General features: G+C 36.9%; 1 protein-coding gene across 1 annotated transcript in view; it reads left to right on the forward strand.

Annotated features, from left to right (window-relative positions):
* The first annotated feature begins 2,615 nt into the window (after nucleotides 1–2,615).
* The window catches only part of LOC113234349, a 38,338-nt gene continuing 17,287 nt past the window's right edge, over nucleotides 2,616–23,666 (forward strand). The window contains exon 1 of the mRNA XM_026469655.1: nucleotides 2,616–2,928. Within this exon, the coding sequence (XP_026325440.1) occupies nucleotides 2,866–2,928 (63 nt within the window). The 5' untranslated portion in view covers nucleotides 2,616–2,865. The remainder of the gene's footprint in view (nucleotides 2,929–23,666) is intronic.

The raw sequence follows: 23,666 nt of genomic DNA on the forward strand, positions 1-23,666 counted from the left end.
AATAAATACATATATATTTTGAAAAAACCATAGATAATTCAACAAGAAAGTGCGCTCTCAACCTTTTTTGAAGAAAGCAATCGACGGGCTCCACTGGATATGGAAGTCTTTTCATACACTGCGACGCACGAGAAGAAAAGTAAATATATTGGTATTTAAACATTAAATCCTCAAGTGTGCAGGGTGTTAGGGCACGCAGTCACGATGTGAGATGTGTCATCGTAAATCAGGGTTGTTGCTGATGCAGGATTATTACACATCAGCTGATACGGATGCAGATTTTATGTAATTAAAAAAAACGCGAATGTACATCCTTACTGAATTTATCTACATGAAAAAGCTTTCTTTTTCTTTGGTATTCTAATAAAATTTTATTTCAATCATTTTGTGACATTTATTAACAAAATAATCAGTCTGCATGAAACATCGAGTATATAACTAAAAACAGAGACGAAATATCATTTAATTTGTTTGAAAACTGTGCTTCCATATCATTACGGTGACAACCGCGCTCCGATTGGCCAGCCCGAATTCGAAACAATTGACGGCTGTCGTCAATCGTTGTGTTCCCACACCACCGAATGGAACAGCCCCCCATAGTTAGAGATATTATCTTTATTACAGTAAATACAGAATATTTTTGGAATGTGATATAAAGCCCATTTGCCTGTTGAGTTGCCAGGGATGGATGGTCCTTATTTCGTCTCCATTTCTGGTTATCCCTTGCAGGAAAACAATCAATCTGCCTAGTACAATCGTAGTGGAAATTTATCAAAGTTATATTTTATAAACAACAGCTGAGTTGCTTTTTCGGCTTACAGGAAGGATTGTAAATTATTCCAGCGTGTTTTTTAGAACATGTCACGACTCGAACGTGCTTCGATGAATACGGACGCTGATGCGGATATTTTAATTTAAGCAGATTATCTGCGGATTATTCGCAACAATCCTGGATTGCATCGCACTACACAAACAGTACAGTTTAAAAACATCCGAAAATCCCTACCTGAACCAATTGTCCTTATTCCGGTTAACCTAATTCCGAAGCGTATTTAAATACACTTCCAAATCAGCCATGGCAATTTGAGTCCAGGAGACGGACTCTCAGAAGGCACAAAGGTAGATGGTACTCTTTCGCGGCAAAGGTTGCGCCAAATTTTGTATTAAAAGTGACGATAGATTTGTATGAAAATTATTTTTTGTCTAGTTATTCACTCTCATGGACCATAGAACCCTTTTCATAAATCTTGTAAGAAAACTAGGTTACTTAGTAAAGTTTTAGCGTTGAATAAGAACGTGAAAGAGTCAAAGAGTTCGTCCAGGGAAATACTGCCACCTTACCTATTTCTGCTGCCAAGCAGTAATGTCAGTGTTACAGGCATATAAGACTTGTCAACTTATGTCTCAGGGTGACGGGCGCAGTGGCAGTGCCCCTCAGATCTTTGTAACTTAAAGCTCTGAGTGGCACTGCAACTGTTATGGATAGGCGTGTAGCTTACCATCAGACGCACGACCTGTTCGTCCCGTCACTTGATATCGTAAAAAAAAGAAAATCTGCCGTTTTTATAATATCAAGTGACGACACGAACAAGTAGTGTGTTATTTGCAAAGAAACCCTGTAAAATTTCATTTAGATTTAACATATAGTTATAGTTACACAATTAGGCCCTAGATTTCTCTGTATCTAGACTAAAGTGATGGGAAAAAGATTGTAAAAATAAAGAATAAGATAAGACGTGGTAAATGAAGCAATTTGGCGCCGTGTGGCAATGCGGGGCTACCATAAAGCGCTTGAATAGCATATAGTTATCTTTTAACTGCTTATTGTAAAGGGAAACTGTGACATTCTCAAGAACATTTTTATTTTCTGAAAATTTTTATTTTGATAATATATGGTAAAAAAGACAATAAATGGTTAAATATTAGAAAGTTAAACTATAATTTTTAAAATAAAATTGGGTCTCCGCGGCAAGGTGCCCAAGATGCTGGCAGCGTTCCCCCTTTGCTATGCTAATGCGTTGGGCAAGGTAGCTGCGGATCCTTGGGTTTCCCAGACAGTCTGTTAATTTTTTGGATAATATTTTGTACAGATGAAGGGCACTGGGACCCCACGGGCCAAGGGCTTCGACTCCAAAGGCTGTAAATAGGTAGTCGGAGCCGTGATTCTGGTACTTATTACTTTTTATTCTTTCTGCCAGCTCAGCTGTGGAGCCAGCCGTCTATTTTTTAATGTCAAAAATACAAATGAGAATGAAACATTTTCGAAGGCGCTAACATTACTTTTGAAAGCCCTTTACTTTGGAATTTAGAACAGCGAATGTTTATTCACAACATGATTTTGTATTACAGAATTTCACACCTTTACGTAATTGTTAAATATAAAACACAAACTGCCATAAATGAACTAAAGCATTCATTAACAAGAAAATTCGCCTACGTTTCCACAATGTAATGTATACGCAAGTTATCAAAACCGAGAATCCCACAGAAGTTTGTGCAATATTCAATTTGTACCACAATTATAGTTAAGTATTGTAAACGATCGTCTCTCTTTGAGATCCTTTCGAAATATCTAGTAGGGGCGATCGGAGTAGGGGCGGTAAAACTTCGAGACGCGCTACGTTTGTGATACTCACCGAGAGGCTGCCGCCGCGTGCTATCACTGCCACGCGAAAAAAGAATTCCCAAAAGTACAACTTGTACTTCGCGCCAATTTTTTCGAATATTTAAACTTGCGGCCATTTTAATAATTTATTCGTGATTTTGAATTGATTGGCTTTGGAACAGTGTGGTGTGTTCGGATTGGTTGGTGCAGTGGTCGGTGTAGTGTGATGTACTTCTGCCGCTCTTAGTAAAGAGTGCAGCATGAGGAGCGTTTGGCAGTTTCTGTTGTTGGCTCATGTGGCCTGCGCCATTACTGCGCCCAGAGTAAGTTAATTTCAACATTAGTTATCTATTATGTAATTTATTTAATATAATTATTGTAGGTTAAGCTAAAAATAAATTGTGTTTCCAGACGACATGAGTTAAAAATCATCAGAAACCAACAACCTTAAATAAAAATTAAGCACGCAGTTTCCCTGTTCTTGTTATTAAGTTACTAAAAAAAGAACATGTGATACGTTTGTTGTGATACATTTTAAGGCAAGGTATAATAATATTCTTAACTGGAAAATATGTTTTTTCGCATACATTTACTCCATTTATTTACTTTTCTTAATGGTTGTTTTTCGGATTACTTTCTGGATATTCAATTTCATTTTTAAATTTCTTTTAAAGGACAAACATTACTTGTTATCGATTCTTAATGACATAGTGCTTGACGAGGGACCGTATTTATTAACATAAATATTTTGTTATAATGTATGAAAAGAAGCTATAAATCATATGTTATGTCTCATAAATTATTCAAAAAAATATACTTTGCCACGGCACATTCACGGTGCACTGCTGCTCTCGCGCTGCTAGTTCCGCGCATGCGTTCTAGCCCAACCGGAACTGCGTTAAACGGCTCGTTATACTACATTAATTTAAATAAGTTTTTATGAACTTGGTATATCTTAAAAAAAAATTCTAGAATTAGATACAATATACTTGGCGTTTAATATACGTCACAGAGATCCCGAATTCGGTAGAAAACTAACTTTTCAATATTGCCGCGGGTCGGGTGTTCGGTACCATCGTTGTTTCCGATTTCTATAACACAAATGCTTTAATTACATACGTTGGGATCACAGTAACGTAAATGATGGGTCTAATATTTATGTCAATTAGTATAAATAAATAAATGTATTAAATTGTATTATAAACTAATAATAAAGAACAATAGTACTATTATAAAAACATTATTTAAAATGACAAATATCAGATAAATTTGAAAAAAGAGCGCTGGATTAACCACATTTTAGTCTGAAGTGAAAGGAAGACGTGCTTGGAGCACTGGCGACATCGTCAAGCAGAAGGTTGTATACGCCATAGCTCGTCGCATGAAGAATGTAGAAAACTTACTTTTCTATATTGTCTCGGGTGTTTGTGGTGCCGTCGTTGGTTCCGATCTCCAAGTGCTTTTGTTACTTTGGGATCAGAGCAACGTATGTGGTGTTGTCAAATATTTATTTATATTGAAATGCTAGTAATATAGTATTAAAATATATAAAAAATCGAAATAAAAACGAAAATCAATGCAACAATTTTTTTCATATGTAAATCGTGTATATTTGTTGTTTTCAAACAAACCAATGCATCAAGTGCTTTCCAGGTCCTATGGTCCGGGTGATCCGAAAAAATTGTTTCATATTTAATGTGCAACAATTACGAGATAGCAAAAATTAAAAATGGTTGTTGGTCTCCGACACCAAATTCCCCTACGCTCTGAGGCTTCTGAGCCTGCGCGAGCCAGTCACCAGTACCGAGGTCAATTAAATCTTTCTGAACTTCGTCCCACTTCTTGGGGTGCCATCTCCAACTGAAGGTCGACTATTGTTGTGGCTATTAGGGTCCGTGAAGTTGCGGCTCGGAATTTCTGTGATATTCACGTTGAATCACTGCTTCTGAAGCCATGTGGTTTTTTCTTTTACGATTTTGCGCATCCTCTGCAATCGTTGTCATTTGTTTCTCTACCATTCCTCTAGGAAGTCCGATCGATCGTCATCCACAGGGTCATTCCAAGTACACTCTTTTTAACCGACTTTAAAAAAGAGGAGGTTCTCATTCGACTGTATTTTTTTGTGTGTATGTTACGCGATAACTCGATGATAACTGGAGGATTCTTTTTTGTTGGAAAGGTACATATTGAAGTAAATATTCCAACTCTAAGGGTGGCAAACTAGGGGATGAATCCGGTTTCGCGCACTTTCCGATAACCGGTTTCAACGAACTATTGAGATCGGTTTTTTTTAGTACTCTGTGCATAGATTATCCACCATCTCCATCGTTATTGTAATATCTTTATTAAAAAAAAAACAGAGTTTTAGAAAAATTCACACAACAATCAACAATGCACATAGCAATGCCATGTCTTCCGAGAATCGGTCTTAAAACGGCGACAATGGCCGATAATTAGCCAGGTTCTCTTTCGGAAAATATTTTTCAAAACCATTGTTTTACACTCACAACAAGGTCTCATGTCTAACAAGCTGTGTACATAATTAAACTTTTTCAACATGATCAGTGCTACCCATAGATTTAGTATACAGGTACTCTATGGTGCTAACTCTGTGACGGCATGTACTTCAATTTCTAATTGACGTATGTTTCGCACCATTGGTGTAATAAGTCCATGTCTGCAAAATGACAATTTTTCAAGAGGTTTTTTTCATAATATTTAGTGACAGGATGAACAAGTCGTAAGCTACACGCCTGTCTATAAAATTTGTAGTGCCACTTAGAGATTTAAATCGCAAAGATCTGAGGGGCACTGCCACTGTGCCCGTCATGCTGAGACTTAAGTTGACAAGTTCCATGTTCCTGTAATTTCACCAGCACCCTTACCCTTCATAACCGGAACGCAGTAAAGCTGACATTACTGGACGAACTCTTTCACAAGGAGCTCTACTGCTATTAAGGGTTTAATAACATTACTGGATAACAAAATTAGTCGACATCTTTATATTCTTAAATAGGACAATTAAAAAAATTTACATAAACATAATTTATTTCATGTATAATTCGTATTATTTTTATCACTTTCATGTGATAAAAACACTTTGGACTTACGATTTTGTATACAATTTTTCTAGACGGTGGCTAGCGACAATTGGTACTGTAAACTCACGATAGATGTACAGGAGCACATGAAGTTAGAAACTTAGGATTTAAATAATGATTAATCTATATGGGGCTTGCGATAAGAACGGTCCAAATTCCAAAGTGACAAGCTAGATGAGTTCTTGACTATAGAATACTATCCCACAGTTAGAATAAACCATTTCGCATTATATTTTTTATTTTATATTACATTTGTTTTAATGATACTTCGTTTAAAACATATAATGGACTTCGAAGACAGCATATACTTTTCGAAAACATCATGCATAATGCAACAACTTCAATCGAGACAAAAGAAAGTGGATAGAATGGCAATTAACTCGTGCGAGTTACAAATTATCTCTTAATAACTTAGGTTTTTTTTAGCAATCGTGAATGGAGCGTTTATTTTGTGTTTTATAACTGAATACGTGTTTGACAAGGAAAGAGATATTGGTAGTTTCGTAATCGATTCCTTTAGGTCCCTTTCTCTCTTTCACTTTTGCTTTAGAATGCTTTTAAACCATATTTGGACAATTTAATGAAGGCTCGGTAACATTGTTGTTATTACAATTATACGTTGCGTCCTTGGTAATAAAGTGACATAATTCAGAAAGTAAGTTTTTGGGCAACTGACAAAATACGTAGATATAAAAAAAAATAAAAAGAATGCTTTTTGTCACTTTCTCAAAAATGTGACTTTTCGAATTACGCCACTGTACTATCGAGGGTACGGTATGTAAAGCTACAACTACACTAAACTTCCCGTAATGACGGAAAAAAGTAAGTGGTAGGTGCCAAAGTAAAAAGAAATTTGAGAGATAACAAATGTGGAAAAGAAGGATGGCGTAAACTGCCCCAATAACGGCGAAGAGCCGTTCGACTTTGTTAGTATAATTTTGCGTTTTAGTTTATGCCTAGTTATCAATATATTTTTGTATATTTTTAGAAGTCGGGAATAAAAAAATTGTAAAACGTTGTATTTTAGACTTGCAGTATGACCATTTGTGGCAGATTTAATTTTTATTCATTTTCATTTTTGCAGAATATAATAAGTTATTTTAAATGTGGCAGAGTTTGGCAGATTTGGAAATATTTGGAAAATTCTTTATTATTTTTGGGAACAAACTGAAAATTGTTATTTTTTTTCTACTACGAACAAACATCTGAAGCGAAATACAGGATAATGTTATAAACATAAGCTATATCAACTTGTAACCCCAGCTTCTACAGGCTGTTCTCAATTAGCTTTTTCGATACTTTGATAATGAATCACAAGTATTGATAGGTCTCCTTAATTCACGTTGTTAAAACACTTTTTCACAATACACGGGATGTCGTCATCCTTCTTTAATCAACGACATGCAAAAATTAGGACGCTAGGAGGGGATGTCTATACTTACACGATACTTATTCTATTTAAGAAAAATATAGCCCAGTAAGCAGCCACCTCTATGCCTCTCTACCCGTTGCCTTTAGCAGGTCTTCGCGGGTGCAGCTGGTCGGACACAGTGGGCATGAGAGCAAGTGAGATATAGCTTATGTGGACGATTCGCAAACACAATGATTTTGAGTCGACTTTGACTCGTTTGCTATAAAGCGTAGATTTGTGGACCGAAAAAGTTCAATGTAGAATTTGAGTTTATTATTTTAGAAGTAACTATAACTTAGTACGCAATGTTATGCGTACTCACATTTCTTGTTATATGAAATCGAAAACTATAGATATCGCTTTTACTTTTATTGTGAACGATGTTCACAACCAGTTCACTTGTAAGATTACTTTTATTGTGAACGATGTGAACACAAGCTCACTTGTAAGAATACCGCAAATAACAGATCTGCAAAGACGTCTAGTTCCAACAGATAATGTAATAAATACTTTTAGTGAACCTTTAGTGAACTTAAATAATATGTTTTCAAATGGAGCTTTCTCGTGTCATCTGTGAGCGTTGCGACCGGTGACCGGCGCGCGCGCACTCCGCCGCCGTAACCTTTCGAATTAGATAACCGGAGCCGTCGCGAACGAAAGCGAGGCCAAGTCACTCACATAACTTGAATAACCTTTGCAAATTCACAGCCTCGGAGAAATTCTTCGACTCATGCGTGTAAGAGTGTGTGCATAATACATAGGCATATTAATATGTACATAAAAGGCTGGTCATAGGTTTGTAAACTGAGAATACGATACTTAATAAAGATAATTATATCATCACCATCTTATCCAGCCCACATCAACCCACAGCTAGGTATAGGCATGGCAGATGACTTTAGTGGCCTAACGGATAGCACTATGGGCTCGTCATTAGGGCTTGCTCCCGGGAATTCTCGTTTCCGGGTATACCGGAAAATCCCGGTACTGGCGAAGTGTAATCGGTACCGGGACCGCAATTGTAGATTCCTGGTTGTAGCAAGAAACTACCTACTTACTGAGCTAGGAGTAATATAGATCGTTGGCAAATTCGCACAGGCACACGTTACTACCATTGACGCTTAAAAGCTTCGGTGACCTTGAACGATTGATGTTTTAAGCCACGCCTACTATATTACAATTATGAAAATGTATAACAATATTTTAGATAATATGATCAAGAATAATATCCATTTTTTCCGCTGCCACAAGTTGAACAAATCTTGCTAAAACGCTTTAAAATGAAGCGTAATTGATGGTGTTCAGTGTCTAAAGTTATGTAATTTTACGATGTTATGTTATGTTAAATTTAATAATAATTATCTTTCAAATAGATATTTTAACTAAAAACTTATAGTTTGATTAGAGAATGAAGTTTATACTGGTTACAGTTTAAGCTTTTCAAGGAGTACCAGGAATACCGGAAATACCGGGAGTACTGGTACTGACCTGAGCTCAGCACCGGGAATCGAAAGAAAAATTGTGATGAGGAGGTTCCTGAGAGGATGAGAGGTGATTAGAATCCCGGTAGGACCAATTTAAAAAACTCAGTTACACCGGTTTTCGTAGTAATTCCTTGTTCGAGAACTGATAATTGTAAAAAACTAAACTAGGTGAAATGAAATGAAGGTATGTTATGTTCATTGACCTCCATGTCTACCTAACCTTAAATTGTATGTATATTTGCGGTAGAAAGCGCATAATGGGTAGTTGCGCGAGTGCAGATGTCATTACCGTCGTACCCATAACCTTTGTCTCATTGTTTAATTTGTCAGAATATACGTTAATAAATATCGTACAATTGTTAGTTAAGAAAAGCACATTGACATTGTCACTGCGGTAAAAACCATTATTCAATCGTAGGTAAAATTTATCTTAAAAGATTATTTATCTTTGTCACCAAACATTTAATAATTGCCATGCCATAAATTATTTGCCATGCGTTTCTATATTCCATATTCTATGCATAATAATTGATTTTACAATAAGGTTCAGTAATTTTCAGATAATTTTTCATGACCTAATTTCGGTGGCAGTTTTTATTATTTAAATATTCCAGAATAATATCTTATTCAATATTGGAGTAATATTCTTGAATACTTAAATAGTAAAAAGAAACGAAATTAGGGAGAGAAAGTAACCTGAAATTTACCCTTTTCTTAATAGTATACTTTTGACGTGAACTTTGAACATTTTTCTGATCTGTTAATACATTTTTGGAATTTAATTATAAAACAGTACCCTATAAATGACGAGTTAACTATACTAAGTTTGAGTATAGGGGTCACTAAAGCCATCGACTCCTTATCGCCAGATCAACGCCGCTTTCGTTCAATATAATAACAACTCCGTAAGCTCTTTAGTACATGCTTAATTATTCCAAGCACTCTTCTGGCCCTAAAACACAAACAATCATTTTGGTTCTACACAGGTCTACCTTTTCCCACACCTCAATTGACTTTCTCTCTATAAAGAACGCTATATAAAGATCAAAGTCAAGAAATAACCGATTATTTACGCAAACTAGATACATTGTAACCACAAAGTACAGTCCCATATCTTTCCTAAATAAGTTTTGTTTATAGTGACCCAACCTATCAACCTGAACCTACCTATGAACCTGGAAGCATGTGGAAGCTGTGGAAGGAACCTACTCGGTCAGGTACTGGCCCCAGATCAGCCCGTTTGCACGGACTTCATTTGGTACCGTGAGAGGCCAGTGCCTTAGGTGAGCCGCCCCGGGTGCAGTACCCTCCTCACTCCTCCTCCCTATTTTCCAGATGGGTGCCGGTGCTGTAGGCACGATAACGGTAGCCACCGCTAAGCTAACTAACTGGGACTCTAAAGTCCACTACCAAATCTCCTCTCTGGTGGCGGAGTTGTAAGCCACGCTCACTCGGCGACTCTCCAGTTGCTAATAACCTAAGCGGCTGGAGGGACCGGAGGATATCTAGCAACCACAAAGTACAGTCAATAACATGCTATAACTTTCATTCTGGATTGTTTGCATAAGCTAGAACTGATGATTTTTGTGCTTTAACGCGCGGACCAATCCCAACTCCATCTTGATGACAGTGGCGGCATGCTATAACTCGCCATGCTTGCGTCACTTTACTCAGGTGCTGATCAGCAGGAAGTAATTGAAGCGTAACTTGTGGTTGTCCATGTGTGTGTCCACGGTACCCGCGATATTGGGATCTGTAAAGGGCCCGAAACGTTGGTTTGTTTAAAAAAAGCAAATATAGATTAGATCTGAAAAAATTGTTTCGTTTCCAATGCGTAACAATTGCAAAGTCTCGAAATTGTTGTAATAAATTTAAACAATACTGCCGTACTACAAAGAGCTATCGACAAAGTTTATATAATATCTGTCTATAGAGGTTTGATTTTTAGCAGATACAGATAAAATTTATAGACAAATGACGGAACAAACAAGTCATATTCCTGATGGTAAGCGACACGCCTGCAGTCCCATTTAGAGCTTTAAATCGCAAAGATCTGAGGAGTGCCCTTCACATGCCACTGCGTCCGTCACACTGAGACATAAGTTGACAAGTCCTGTGCCTGTAATTTCACCAGCACCCTTACCCTTCTAAACCGGAACTTTGGACTTGGCGGTAGAAATAAGCAAGGTGGCAGTACTTCCCTGGACTTCCCTTCCTAATACATAACATACATAACCTGTTAGCATACTGTTTGGAATAGAGATTTAAAGACTATAGTGCAAATAGCATGCCGTTCACTGTTCATGCCATAAATGTAATTCATTTTAAGCGTGTCAAGCCGATACCATCTTTATATGATTAATTGTACATAATGGCGTTATATAAGCCGATGGAAGACATCCGGATGCGAACGTGAGAGATCTGTTCCGTCATTTCCATGTACTTGTGATTTTTTTGCCAGTGTAACAAACCTATTCACGGCACTTGACAAGTCCCTCGTGCCTGTAATTTCACCAGAACCCCTTACCCTTCGAAAAAGTAATGGCTATAGGTACTAACTCGACTACGCTGTCTTGTTCCGCGATTAGAGGTCCTCTTGAGTTTTTGGTTTTAGATTAGATTGTACCGGATAAACAGATAATAACAAACTATTTCGATTGGGTTGATGACGTCACCGGGGTGCCTTACGTCCTCCACCAGTAATTTCACCCTGGAGATCTATAACACATGTCTGGTTACCTAGTATGGACTCCAGTCTCTCACTTAAGATAGTTAACTTGTAGCTTAATTGAGATAATAACCAATCTGGAATTATGCAACCTTCCTTTTGTGAGAGTGAATAAATATCTCATTATTATTATTAAATTTGCATAATCTCAGTGCAGAATACTAAAAAACCGACCTCAAAAGTTGGTGGAATTGCGTCTAGTTGCCAAGTGCACTAAACCGGATTGATCCCCTAGTTTACCACCCTTAGGGTCGTATTCCAGAACTCTACTCAATGCTCAAGTCCTTGCCATTAGGATCGTATTTCCAGTGCTTGAAATGGGGCCACTACTGGGGCACCGTCTTTCCAAACAAAATCGTCAGAGAATCATCAAAATCGGTTCTTTAGCAATATTTCGCAACTTGTATCGTAAGAGGCATAGAGTCGAAATTAAATGTTAAGAGTCAAACTTGACGTGTTATTTGTACAGATAGTTTAACACGTTCATTCTCCTTTGTTCCATTTGAGGACCACTACGAAATAGTCCCACAATAGACTAGTACTAAAATAAAGAGAGAACGTCATATGTACGGGCGTTAGACGTAGTCGTATCAAGTGACGGGTCGAACAAGTCGTGCGCCTGATTGTAAGTGACACGACTGTCCATGACAGTTAAAATAGGTACCACTCAGAGCTTTTACATCGCAAAGATCTGACTGACTGAGAGTCACCCTGAACCATAAGTTAACAAGTCCCATGTGCCTGCAATTTCACCGTAATACCACATTACTGCTTGGCGAATGCTCACAATGCTGCTTGGCGGCAGAATTAGGTAAGGTGGCAGTACTTCCCTGAAAGAACTTTTACATGACTTTTACCGGTTGGATTACCAGTAAACGAGCTTCTGCACTAGTGTGGTTTTCTGTGTAGTGCCTCAGACGTTTTCGTTGCTTTGTTATTTACTTCTAGTGCAGGGATTTATCCATGTGATCCATGTGTTTGTCACCATTAGCTGAAAACACTCCTTACTTGCCGCTGCATTGTATACACGCTGTTATTTTCGTTGTGCGTTTATAAGGCTTTAGTAAAATTTAGAAATATTTAACACAAATATCGTACGTGCGAATAGTTTACTGAATTATTAAAATATGTGGTACAGGAACATGTGATTTAATCCAAATATCACGGAAACATACTAATGAAAATACCGGTATGACCGTCATGGCAAACTTGCGTGTGTCGCTAACAATAGACTACTTTCACCTGCGCGGGCGGCGTTAGAGACTCACCTCTCCAACAATTATGTGCCTTTGTGCAATACTTTGCACCTTTTACATTAATATTTGCATTTTTGTGTGTCATGGACGGATGTGAAAGGATATGCAATTTCACGCTTTTTGTATGACTTTTTTTGTTAAGTAACGTAATATTTTAAATGTAATATGTTAAGAAACGTAACATTCCATAAAATTGTAATATTTTTCGATTCCCGTACTTGAGAATTTGAAATCGTGAATCAATTGTATATATATTTATTTATATATATTTTCGAGTATATATATATTTTCTTTTTTTTTCAAACAAACCAACTGTTCGGGCTCTTCACAGTTTCCATGGTTATGGCTGATATCAATCAGAATAGTTGTCATCAAGAATAGTTGTCCGATAGTAATGCAAACCACCCTATTCTAAACTATAGTTACAAAAATATTACTTTAAAATCGATTTTTATTTACCATAACATAAATAATTAATATACTCGATTTAGATCCAAAAAATAGGATCAATTCCACAAGATGAAGATTTTTGAGGCATTATAAGCTACTTAATATAATAAACAACATAGTAACATAGTAAACGCTACAAACTTTTTGGGTATCCTGCCGCGGAGACAAGATTTCATCCATTTATATTACAACCCTAATCATAGTGTTGTAGTTATTAACAGGAAGTCCTTTGTATTATATGAATAGAAAAAAGTGTTATTCAAGGTATATCTACTTCTTATCTTATGATAATCGTAAAACAAACTCAATTCCAACCTTTTATTTTTAGATTGGGTCACATGACCAACAAAATAATCTAGATTTTGTTTATTTGTTATGTATTGGTGTGTTTTACTGCTTCTTAATATGTCTACAATATTTGTATTGCTGCCATCATCATCTCATGTCATGAAAGAAGGCTGGTGGCTATTTCTGCCAAAAAACTATTCCAGCAATTTAAAGTTTTAAGCACCTTGTGAACGAATTCGCGAAGTAATGCCACCAAGCAGTAATGTGAACGTTACTGCGTTTCGGTTTGAAAGGGTAAGTGTGAAATTACAGGTACATCGGACTTGCCAACTGTGCCCCCAAAATCTTTGCGATATTTCGTACCCATGGTAAAATAAAGCCATGCATGATATTATGTCAAAAATGCTTTTATTCGTAAAAAGTCGTAAAAATAATACAGACTTCATGTAACTAATTATGTATATGTGAAATTTTATATCTCTCGTATTTAAGAATAATAAACTCTTCGATTAATTTCGTTCATAGAATCTTTAACCTCTCTTCTGATAGGCTGCAATTTTGCAGATATGGCCTTATTAAGTAGATTACCACGAGGGCAATTTGGTTTTATTTTCAATTTGTCATTGTTGTTTATTCAATGAAATTAAATAAACAACAATGACATAAAAAAAAATGAAAGTCGTTCTATGTCACTTACTAAACTTGTCAATCTTCTATTTAACAATACGTTGTTACGCTAACGGAACCAATGCATTTCTGCCCTGATATACGTTTCAACACTCCATTTCTATAAGACGAAAACGCCTATATTTCAACATCGTACAGGTTATTGGAACATCGTAAACATATAATAGGTACACGTCACGTGTTGAAATAAACAAATGGCGTCTCACAAAGATGTTTGTAGATTGTCGTTTGTTAATAAACAGAAATTTTGTTATTGGCAATGTATTATAAAATATGAAAAGGTTCGAATAAACAGATTGTCTCCGTTGTGACGTCATAGAAGGTGAGTGCGTCAATATCTCTTTAATTTAACGTTAGAAAACGGATATAAAAGTGTTACGTTTTTTTTTAAGGTCTACTAACGAAACGAATATAACGTGCGCATGGTGGTAAGACACGCCTACCCATAGCAATTGCAAAGATCTGAGGAGGTCTGCCACTGAGCCCGTTACTCCGGGACATAAAGGTAACAAGTCCCTTGTGCACATGGTTTCACCATACCTTTGGAGTATCAGTTCCGAGAAATGACGATCCGAAATGTCATAGGGGTGTGTCGCTGCTATTACAATAGTGTTGGAACTCAAAATACGTGAAATTCAAGATGATACCATTTCTGAATGTAAGATTTCTTTCTCTACACGTCAATAAAATTGTCATTAGGATATTGTAAGAAACCATGAAAATATATCTACTTAACCCAGAATGAGACAAACGTTTTGTGAGCAGTCTCAGGGTTTCGGGCGCAGTGGCAGTGTCCTTCAGATCTTTGTAATTTAAAGCTCCGAGTGGCACTGCAGCTGTTAGGGACAGGCGTGTCGCTTACCACCAGGCACACGACATGTTCCTCCCGTCACTTGGTAGTATAAAAAAAGGTGTACAAGCAATGTTCGTAGTTTCTCTCGGATTCGAATCAAGGGATCTACTACGACCTTTTGCTGTTTTTAGAGATATTATCTTTATTACAATAAATACAGAATATTTTTAGAACATACGGAGACGTACACACGGGTCAGGGAGTCTATTCTCGATCCCCGCCCGACGTCCGTCCGAAACAATTACTGTCAAATAAGTAATATTCGACAAAATTAAAAGACAAGTATCAAGAATGAAGCTTCATTCGCATCACGCGTCTTTTCATTTGGTCAAGTATTGCTTATTTGGCAGTAATTGTTTCGGACGGATGTCGGACGGAGATCGAGAGTAACCCCCAAAATTAATGAACAAGCGACATCCGAAGTGGGTCCAACTTTTCTAAATTTGTTAAGTCTCAGATTTGGAAAGAATATGAATCGTGCTTACAACAGCAACAGAAATGGATATGGTGGTAGTATTTCCTTCGATGAACACTCTAACGGATGCTCGTCATCACTTATCTTTTTAAATAATAAATCGTGTGCCCATACCATTGACTTACAAATAAATGGACGACGGGTCTAATACAAAAACCACGAAAAAAATGTCCCAAGTCAACCTATAAAAAATTTAAATTGTAATGTCATCGCAGTATCGCGCTGTCAGTAGAACAAATGAAGACTAGAGCGGAGTTTGGCGCTCTGTATACGATTTTAGCGCCTTACAAGTGCGGACACTTTTTAGCGCGGACCCGACGTCCATATAATTGTAAGTCAAAGGCCCATACCCATAATATTTGCAATGCCACTCATGAGCTTTAAATCGGCAAGATCTTCTTAGAGGCACTGGCTACAGCGGTCAACCACACTATGACATGAGTTGATATACCCCATGAGCTTGTAATTTCCTTAACATCCTTTCTCTTCAAAACCGGAACGCTTGGTAATGATCACATTATTGCTTGGCGCAGAAATAGGTACCTACGAACTTTTTCACCAGGAGCTCGATTGCTACTACAATACGTAATAATTTAACGCATTCGAAAGTATAACGAATATACAAAAGATACCGTCAGCATCATATTAAAAGATACCAAAACAAATCAGCTTTATGTCAAGAGCACTTTGATTGGCGTCAATAGCATGATAGGATTTTATCTGAATTTGTTTTATCACTGATTAAAACAATGTAACCAGCAGCAAATGAATCACGATAAATATTAATCAATCACCCATCGACCTTTTTGTCCGTAACGGAAGTTCGAGCCATACTCGATCTGCCTCAGGCGCGTTGAAGAGAAAGCGATGAACGAGATTAGATAATAAATATTTACCATCGTTTACCATCGCTTATTACGTTATGTAACATGAATGTTACTGGTTTATTTAAGTGGCAGATATACTTATTAACGCTGACAAGGCTTAATCATCATCATTTCGGACTTAAGACGTCGACTGCTGAATATAGGCCTACCCAAAGATCGCTACAACGTTCGGTCTGGCTGAAGAGTTCTCAAGTAGCGACCAGAAGACGCACGATAGATGACCTGGTTAAAGTTGCGGGAATCTTTGCTAAGTTATCATTATAGATATAAAGTTCAAACAAACACAAAGAAAAACTACTCAGATTCGAATGTGTTTAGTAGGAGTCTGCTCCTTGTGAAAGAGTTAGTCCAGGGAAGTACTGCCACCATACCTATTTCTGCCGCCAAGCAGTAATGTGAGTATTACTGCGATCCGGTTTTTGACGGTTAAGGGTGCTGGTAAAATTACCATAAAATTACAGACACATGGGACTTGACGGAAGATCTTTGTGATTCAAAACACTGAGTGGCACTGCAACTGTTATGGATAGGCGTGTCGCTTACCAACAGGCGCACGACTTGTTCGTCCCGTCCGTTGGTATAATAAAAAAAAACAAAAAGTAGAAAAAACTTAAAGCAATTGGTTACGAGGTCACAATTTCTCATGATGCAATTTTAATTCGATATCGATAAATCTATAAATCGATTAGTGACGAGAAAAATAATATTGGTTTAAGCAACTGGTGTTAAAAAGTATAAAATTGCGAATAATGAATGTCAATTTGTTCAATTTTCCTCGTTTCGACATTGCATTGTACTGTATATCGAACCGAGAAATTAAAAAGGTGCGTATTGAAAATAATTTGTTCAGTAAGAAAAGTTTCAACATTTAACTATTGGAATTAATTTACACTATGTTTACGCAATATGGCTACGTATTCAGTGTAACGCTTTACACTTTACATTATCTATTGACTATTTTAGTACCACTATGGATCCCTCTATGGTAACCTTTTTTTTCGTGGGGAAGTGCTCCTAGGATACCTATCCACCGCGGTGGCAGGTTATACTTCTACCAGCTAAAACCCTACGGTGGCCTTCTCGGGTGCTCTAGTGGAAGGGATCCAGGATAGACATGCGCACCGGAACCCACCGTGCGCCTGGGAGCACCCTCACGACGAATCAGGCCACACCGCGTCCTCCTCGCGGCTGTCAAATTTACTGGCGAACGGAGCGGGATCTGCCCTCTCTCAATCATGCTCGGCTACCTCCTTCTGGAGCATCACCGCTTCAGAGAAGGAAACCATTGCCTCATGGGACCCTGTATGGTATCCTAACCTAACTTCACTTCAATTCATGTCTTAGGGTGACAGGTGAAGTGGCAGTGCCCCTAAGATCTTTGTGATTTAAAGCATAGAGTGGTATTGCAACTGTTCTAGATTGGAGTGTCACTTACCACCAGACGCGTTTTCTTCCCGTCACTAGGAATTTCAATTTTTTTCAAATATGCCAACGATTTCCCTTTACATGTCCTATGGGTAACCATACTCAGACTGACTGCCTGTCCTGTAAAGGACCCGAAACATTGGTTTGTTTGAAAAACAATTATATACGGTGTATATTTGAAAAAATAATTGATCTTCTATGTGTAACAATCGCGAAAACGTAAGAAATCGATATGTAACCACATTGGTTTGATTTTTTGCTTTTTCAGTCATTCAGAGAGATAAATAACGCACAAACATATAAAAATTTATAAACAACTATGATGAATTAGTAGACACAATATAAAGTAAGCTTGTAATATAGGATGCCAGGTCTCTCACAGTTGCGGACTAATTGCTTGAAAGCGAGCTTATTCGGTGCATTTTGGATATGGGGTGGTGGGGTAGGAGAGTTCGAAAGTCGTATGGCATGTATTTGTATTACATGAAGTTAAGATAAATATACTCCGTCTATTACGATTGTTAACACCATATTATCTTTTCCCGTCATACGCCTGTATGTAACATATTGTTCTGTGAGAACTAGAACATATTTACACATAGGTCTTCCCTTATAGGTACCTACATAAATATTTTCAAACTCTCATACACTTATGGACGACGATCTAAAGATTCTTAGAAAAATAAAATGTGTTGCTGACTTAGAACGGTATGGACTTGAATACAAGTAAGTGCTTTCAGATGTCCTTCACTCGTAACATAAAACACTTTGTTTACCATTACCGCGTGAATGGTACTTGCCTGTACTCAGTACAATCAATCAAATACTTAGATATTATACTAGACTCCAAACTTACCTTCGTACCCCATATTGATAAGACAGTTCTCAGGGCTTCCACAACTTTAGGCTTTGGACTATGTAACTCAAAAAAAATTTAAGAATCCAGAGACAAAAATTATCTTGTACAATTGTTTTGTTCAGAACATTTTAGAATATGGATCAATAGTGTAGAGTCCTCATTACGCAATACATACGCTTAGACTAGAGAGAGTAAAGAAACACTTTACAAATCGAGACGGAAATGTTTAAAATAGTAACGCTTGAAAAGCACAGAGATCTGTCGGACCTTAGTTTCTTACACAAAGTTTTTTGTGTAAGAAAAAAGTTGACAGCAATGTTCGTCGTAAGATCATTGCACTTCTATCGCCACCATTTAGAAGAACTAAACTAGGTCTGAACTCACCATTCTACCGTCTGTCTAGATTACACAATGAGTACAGTGCATTATGTTCTCGGACTCGCTAACCGGTCTCCGTATTGCAATAATTGGCATCTAAACATCTTATCTGTAAGTATTATTATTAACTTTCATGTTTTAATCTATCAATTATTTATATTGTTTTCTGTTTCTTTTGTAATTGTATTCGATTCCATAGCACTTAAATATTAAGACCAATCTGCTCAATGCAAGTTGAATGAATGTTTCATTTGTCACTAGTTGTGCATCTTGTCATTATACTCATAACAACGCAAATTGAACACGTTATTTGATGTAACAACTGTTGATGAACCTAATAAATAAATAATTTAAAAAAAATGAGAACGCTAAATATGGTTGATCAGCCTTGCGAATGAATACATTCAATAATTTGACAATTTTAACAAGCTCTATATCTTTCTACTTTGCTTATAGCGACTTTTACCCTGAGGGCGTACGAGAAGGGCGCTATAACCAGTGCGTGCAAATGAATCTTATAAGTTCAGATTCTGAACTAAATTCCGAGAAACTTAGAGATGCGAGTCTGGATTCGAACCCACGGCTTTTGCTTGAGAAGCGGTAGGTCAAACCATGAGGCTAACACGGTAACCTACCACAAAGACGAAATTTTTTTTGTCCGAAATAACATTTGTTCGAATTTTCATTATACCGAAAACCGAATTATAACAAAACATTTGTTCTTTCAGGATGTGTTGAATGTTTATCGCAAAGACACGATTAGGTTCGGTTAGGTTAAGTTAACTTAGGTTTAAAAGAAAAAACGTTTACTCTCAAAATTACTTTGGAAGTTATGAAATTTCGACCAAACGGTATTTCTGGAAAATGTCATTTCGGTCTACTGATAGGTAACCGGCTAACACGGATTCTAATTTATGAAAGTTTTATGAATTTATTAATTTTTTTATGGGATAAATACTTATTTTTCTTATATTCTTACACAGAGCTCGTAACAATGTAAAGAAAACAAAAAGTCTCCCACTTTATCTTTACCCGTAGATTATACACGACGTAATAATGCTTTACGCAATTGAGAAAGAAGCGTCTAGCTACAATCCTTCGGCAGATTACTGGTATTAAGTGTTTGCCCTTATTCGATGGTTACGCGACGCAGGTTGGTGTTAGGAAAAAACCTGTTAGTCTACAGCGGTTTGTAAACACCAGTTTAAACAGAAAAAATATTTAGGTTACTTTTTTTCGTAATTGCGTTATACCTATTTAGTCGGCCATTGCTTAGTGGATTTCATGTTTTCTTTTAAGAATATCTTTCGATAATTCTTGAAATAAGACTCCGTTGGCTCGGACATCTTGAAAAGATGCCAGCTCATAGGGCGGCGAAAAGGGCCTGCATGAGACGTCCAGTCGACAACCGGTCGGTTGATCCAAATACCGAGTTATAATAAGTTCGTCCAGGGAACAAACAGCCAAGCAGTAATGTGCATTACCTACTGCGTTCCGGTTTTGAAGGGTAAGGGTGCTAGTCAAATCACAGGCAAAAAGGCTTGTCAACTTATGTCCCAGCTTGACGATGGCAATGGCAGTGCTCGACAGATCTTTGCAATTTGAAGCTGTGAGCGGCACTACTATTATTGACAGGCATGTCGTTTACAACCACGCATACTACTTGTACGTCCCGTCAGCTTGTATCATAAAAAAAATGTAAGACGGAAAACAGGGCTGTTTTCTTTCTTCTTCCTTTTCCGATTTTTTTTCGTCTCTGATTTATAGAGATAATTTGCAGAATGTACTCGTAAAGACAACGAGATTGATAGCTATATGTCGAAAATACAAAACAGTTTCTTCGTTAAATGTAGCTGTTTGAACAGAGTTAGAGATCATAAAAATCAAGTTTTTTAATTATACCAAGTGACGGGATGAACAAATCGTACGCCTGATGGTAAGCGACACGCCTGTCCATAACAGTTGCAGTGCCACAACAGAGGCCAGAGGCATTGTCACTGCGCGCTGTAATTCATCATCATCATTATCAATCAGTAATACTCACATTATTGCTTGACGACATAAATAGAGAAGGTGGTAGTACTTACCAGGACAACTCTTTCACAAAGAACTCTACTTCTATTGCTACCAAATGTCAAAGGACTCTACAATAAGAAAGGAAACTATATCGAATAAGTATAGGGATGTTTTGAATAGAAAACATTTTCAGTACATTAGCTAACAGCAGAATATAGTGCTCATACAGACGATCTTGATGGCCCAACGGTTTGCACTATGAGCACTGAATGATGTCTCTGTGACTTTTCATTCTCGAATCTTTTGAGAATTCACCAGTTTGAGACCAGGTAATTGAATGAATGAAATATTCTATAATACACAAAATTACAGTGACAACGCAAACTTAGTAACTAATGTGCAACAGACGGTAATTGGTATTGTTGTGTGGTACACTGTTATTATTCAATGTGGAAGTTAATTTAGAGAATGACTTATGTTTCTAGTTTCAGTAATATAACTGTGGCCCACCCGCGGTTTAGAAATCAACAGAACAGATGCTTCCCATTGACTTTCACGTCATAAAATTTAAGTAAATTTCAAATTTTATAAACGCCATAATGGGTTTCCATTATGCGAATGGTGATGTTATTCAACGTACAAAACGATTTCTATTAAAGTCCCATTCTGTTCGTAAACTTTGGGAATGCATTTCGAATAATTTTCGCAAAATGAAAGTCGTGTATTGCATGTTCTTTAAGTAAATAGATGAATCATTATTATTTTCTATTTTTAGATTCGTGATTTTCCCATCACGATATTTTCAATTTTTTAATGGGAGAGGCGATATTTCTCGGCAAAACGCGTCATATTAATGTTATCTCTTAGGGTCGTATTTTAGAACTCTAATTAATGCTCAAGTCAGGTTTTGCACTGGAAACACAAGCACTGGAAATACGACCCTAATGGCAAAGACTTGAGTATGATTTCTAGTGCTTCGTAATTAACTTAAATGCCATACTCTTCAATTTTGTAATATGACTTTTCAATTAAAATACTTTTAATGTAAGTTTTAAACTTAGGAAATGATAAACTTAATATATGCTCCGGAATCTTATTATAAAAACGTATACAGTTCCGCATAAAAGATTCGTTTACCTTAGTTAAACGAAATCGTGGTACCATGAGTTTAGACTTAGTTTTAAGGTTAATATTATGGGTATCTTCGTTCTTAATGAAATTATGTATATTTTTACGGGTATATAAATTATTTGAGTAAATGTACTGTGACATGATTGGATGCTTATGAACTCGAACATTACCAGCGGGTCCGGAAAGTACCCGCTACCGCCTCAGTGTGGCCAGAGCACAAGGTATATTCCACTAATGTCCACTATATAGATATTCAAATGTAATAGGCACTATTTTACGAAAAAAACAAACTAATAGATTGTCATGGTAACCCAAGGCCCGGCAGCTACCTTGCCCAGCGCATTAGCATAGCAATATAAAGGGGGAAAGCTGCCAGCATCTTAGGCACCCAGCCCCGGGAACCCAATTTTATTTATATAATTTAATCCTAGTTTTAGTCTCCAGTATCTAAGCTTTTATTGTAGTTATGTAGCGGGACTCATGAAAGTTGATGTTTAAAATACATAGGAAAAATTGTTGCATAAAAATTTTGTATTCTATGACATACATAAGTAGGTTATCTAGATTCAATACCTTTCCATTTTAAATATGAATAACTCATATAATTTAAAAATCCTAGTTTTACTTTTTAGTGACTGCCTTCGTGGCCGAACGGTTACCATGCCGGACTGCCACGCAGAGGTCCCAGGTTCGATTCCCGGGCCGGGAGAAATATTTGTATGGCCTACAATTATTTCTCTCGTGAGTTTGGATGTAATTTGTGGTTGTCTATGTGTATGTCCATGGCACCCACGACACAGGGTTTCCCTAGTGCGGGGCTATGTTGAGTGTGTGCGTTATTTATTTATTTATTTAGTATTTAAGATTATATTGTCTTTTTTACCGTGTATATAATCAAAATGAAATAACATATCGATGCCTGAGACTAAAAAATGTGAAAAAAAAAATGAAATGAAAACTCGCTTTGCATGCAATTGCTTAAATTGTTTATGCAAATGAATTCATAACACAAATGTAATCACAATGTAATTGACGTAGAACGCAAATATCGCGCGCCTGTTGAACAATTTCATTACAGAAATGGATGAATGAATCCATTGTCAAGATCCATAATGGATTGAATATTATTTTTTTCAATATAATACATAAACTTCCTTTATTTTTTTCCATCCTCTAAGATATAAATAGACTTTTTCGAAAAACAAAAAATATCCACTTTCAAAACTCACCATACAGTGGTGATCACACACCATTAAATATACGTTATTAATAAATTTATCTTAATTATTATACAAAGATCGAAGTAGTAAACGTTGATTGAAAAAGCAGACGTTGGTTCGAATCCAATCTGAACGAGGTGATTTTTTTCTAAGTGTGTCGATTATTATTATGATAACTTAGAATAATAACGCATAGAAACCTCGTCCACACACGCTAAGTGAGGCAAATTGAAGCGCTCCCAATGGGCCTACACGAGCGGGCGGGCCGTCAGTGCTTAAGGTCAACTTGCACCGCGAACAGATCAAGAATTTTAGCTAAAAATTACGAAATGTGCGGTAAATGAGTGTAAAAATACGTCAGACAAATATAAAATAGATACTAACATCACATTCCACAAGGAAGTAACGCGTT

This window comes from Hyposmocoma kahamanoa, unplaced genomic scaffold (assembly GCF_003589595.1).
Source record: "Hyposmocoma kahamanoa isolate Upper Pololo Valley unplaced genomic scaffold, ASM358959v1 102, whole genome shotgun sequence".
Taxonomy (NCBI): domain Eukaryota; kingdom Metazoa; phylum Arthropoda; class Insecta; order Lepidoptera; family Cosmopterigidae; genus Hyposmocoma; species Hyposmocoma kahamanoa.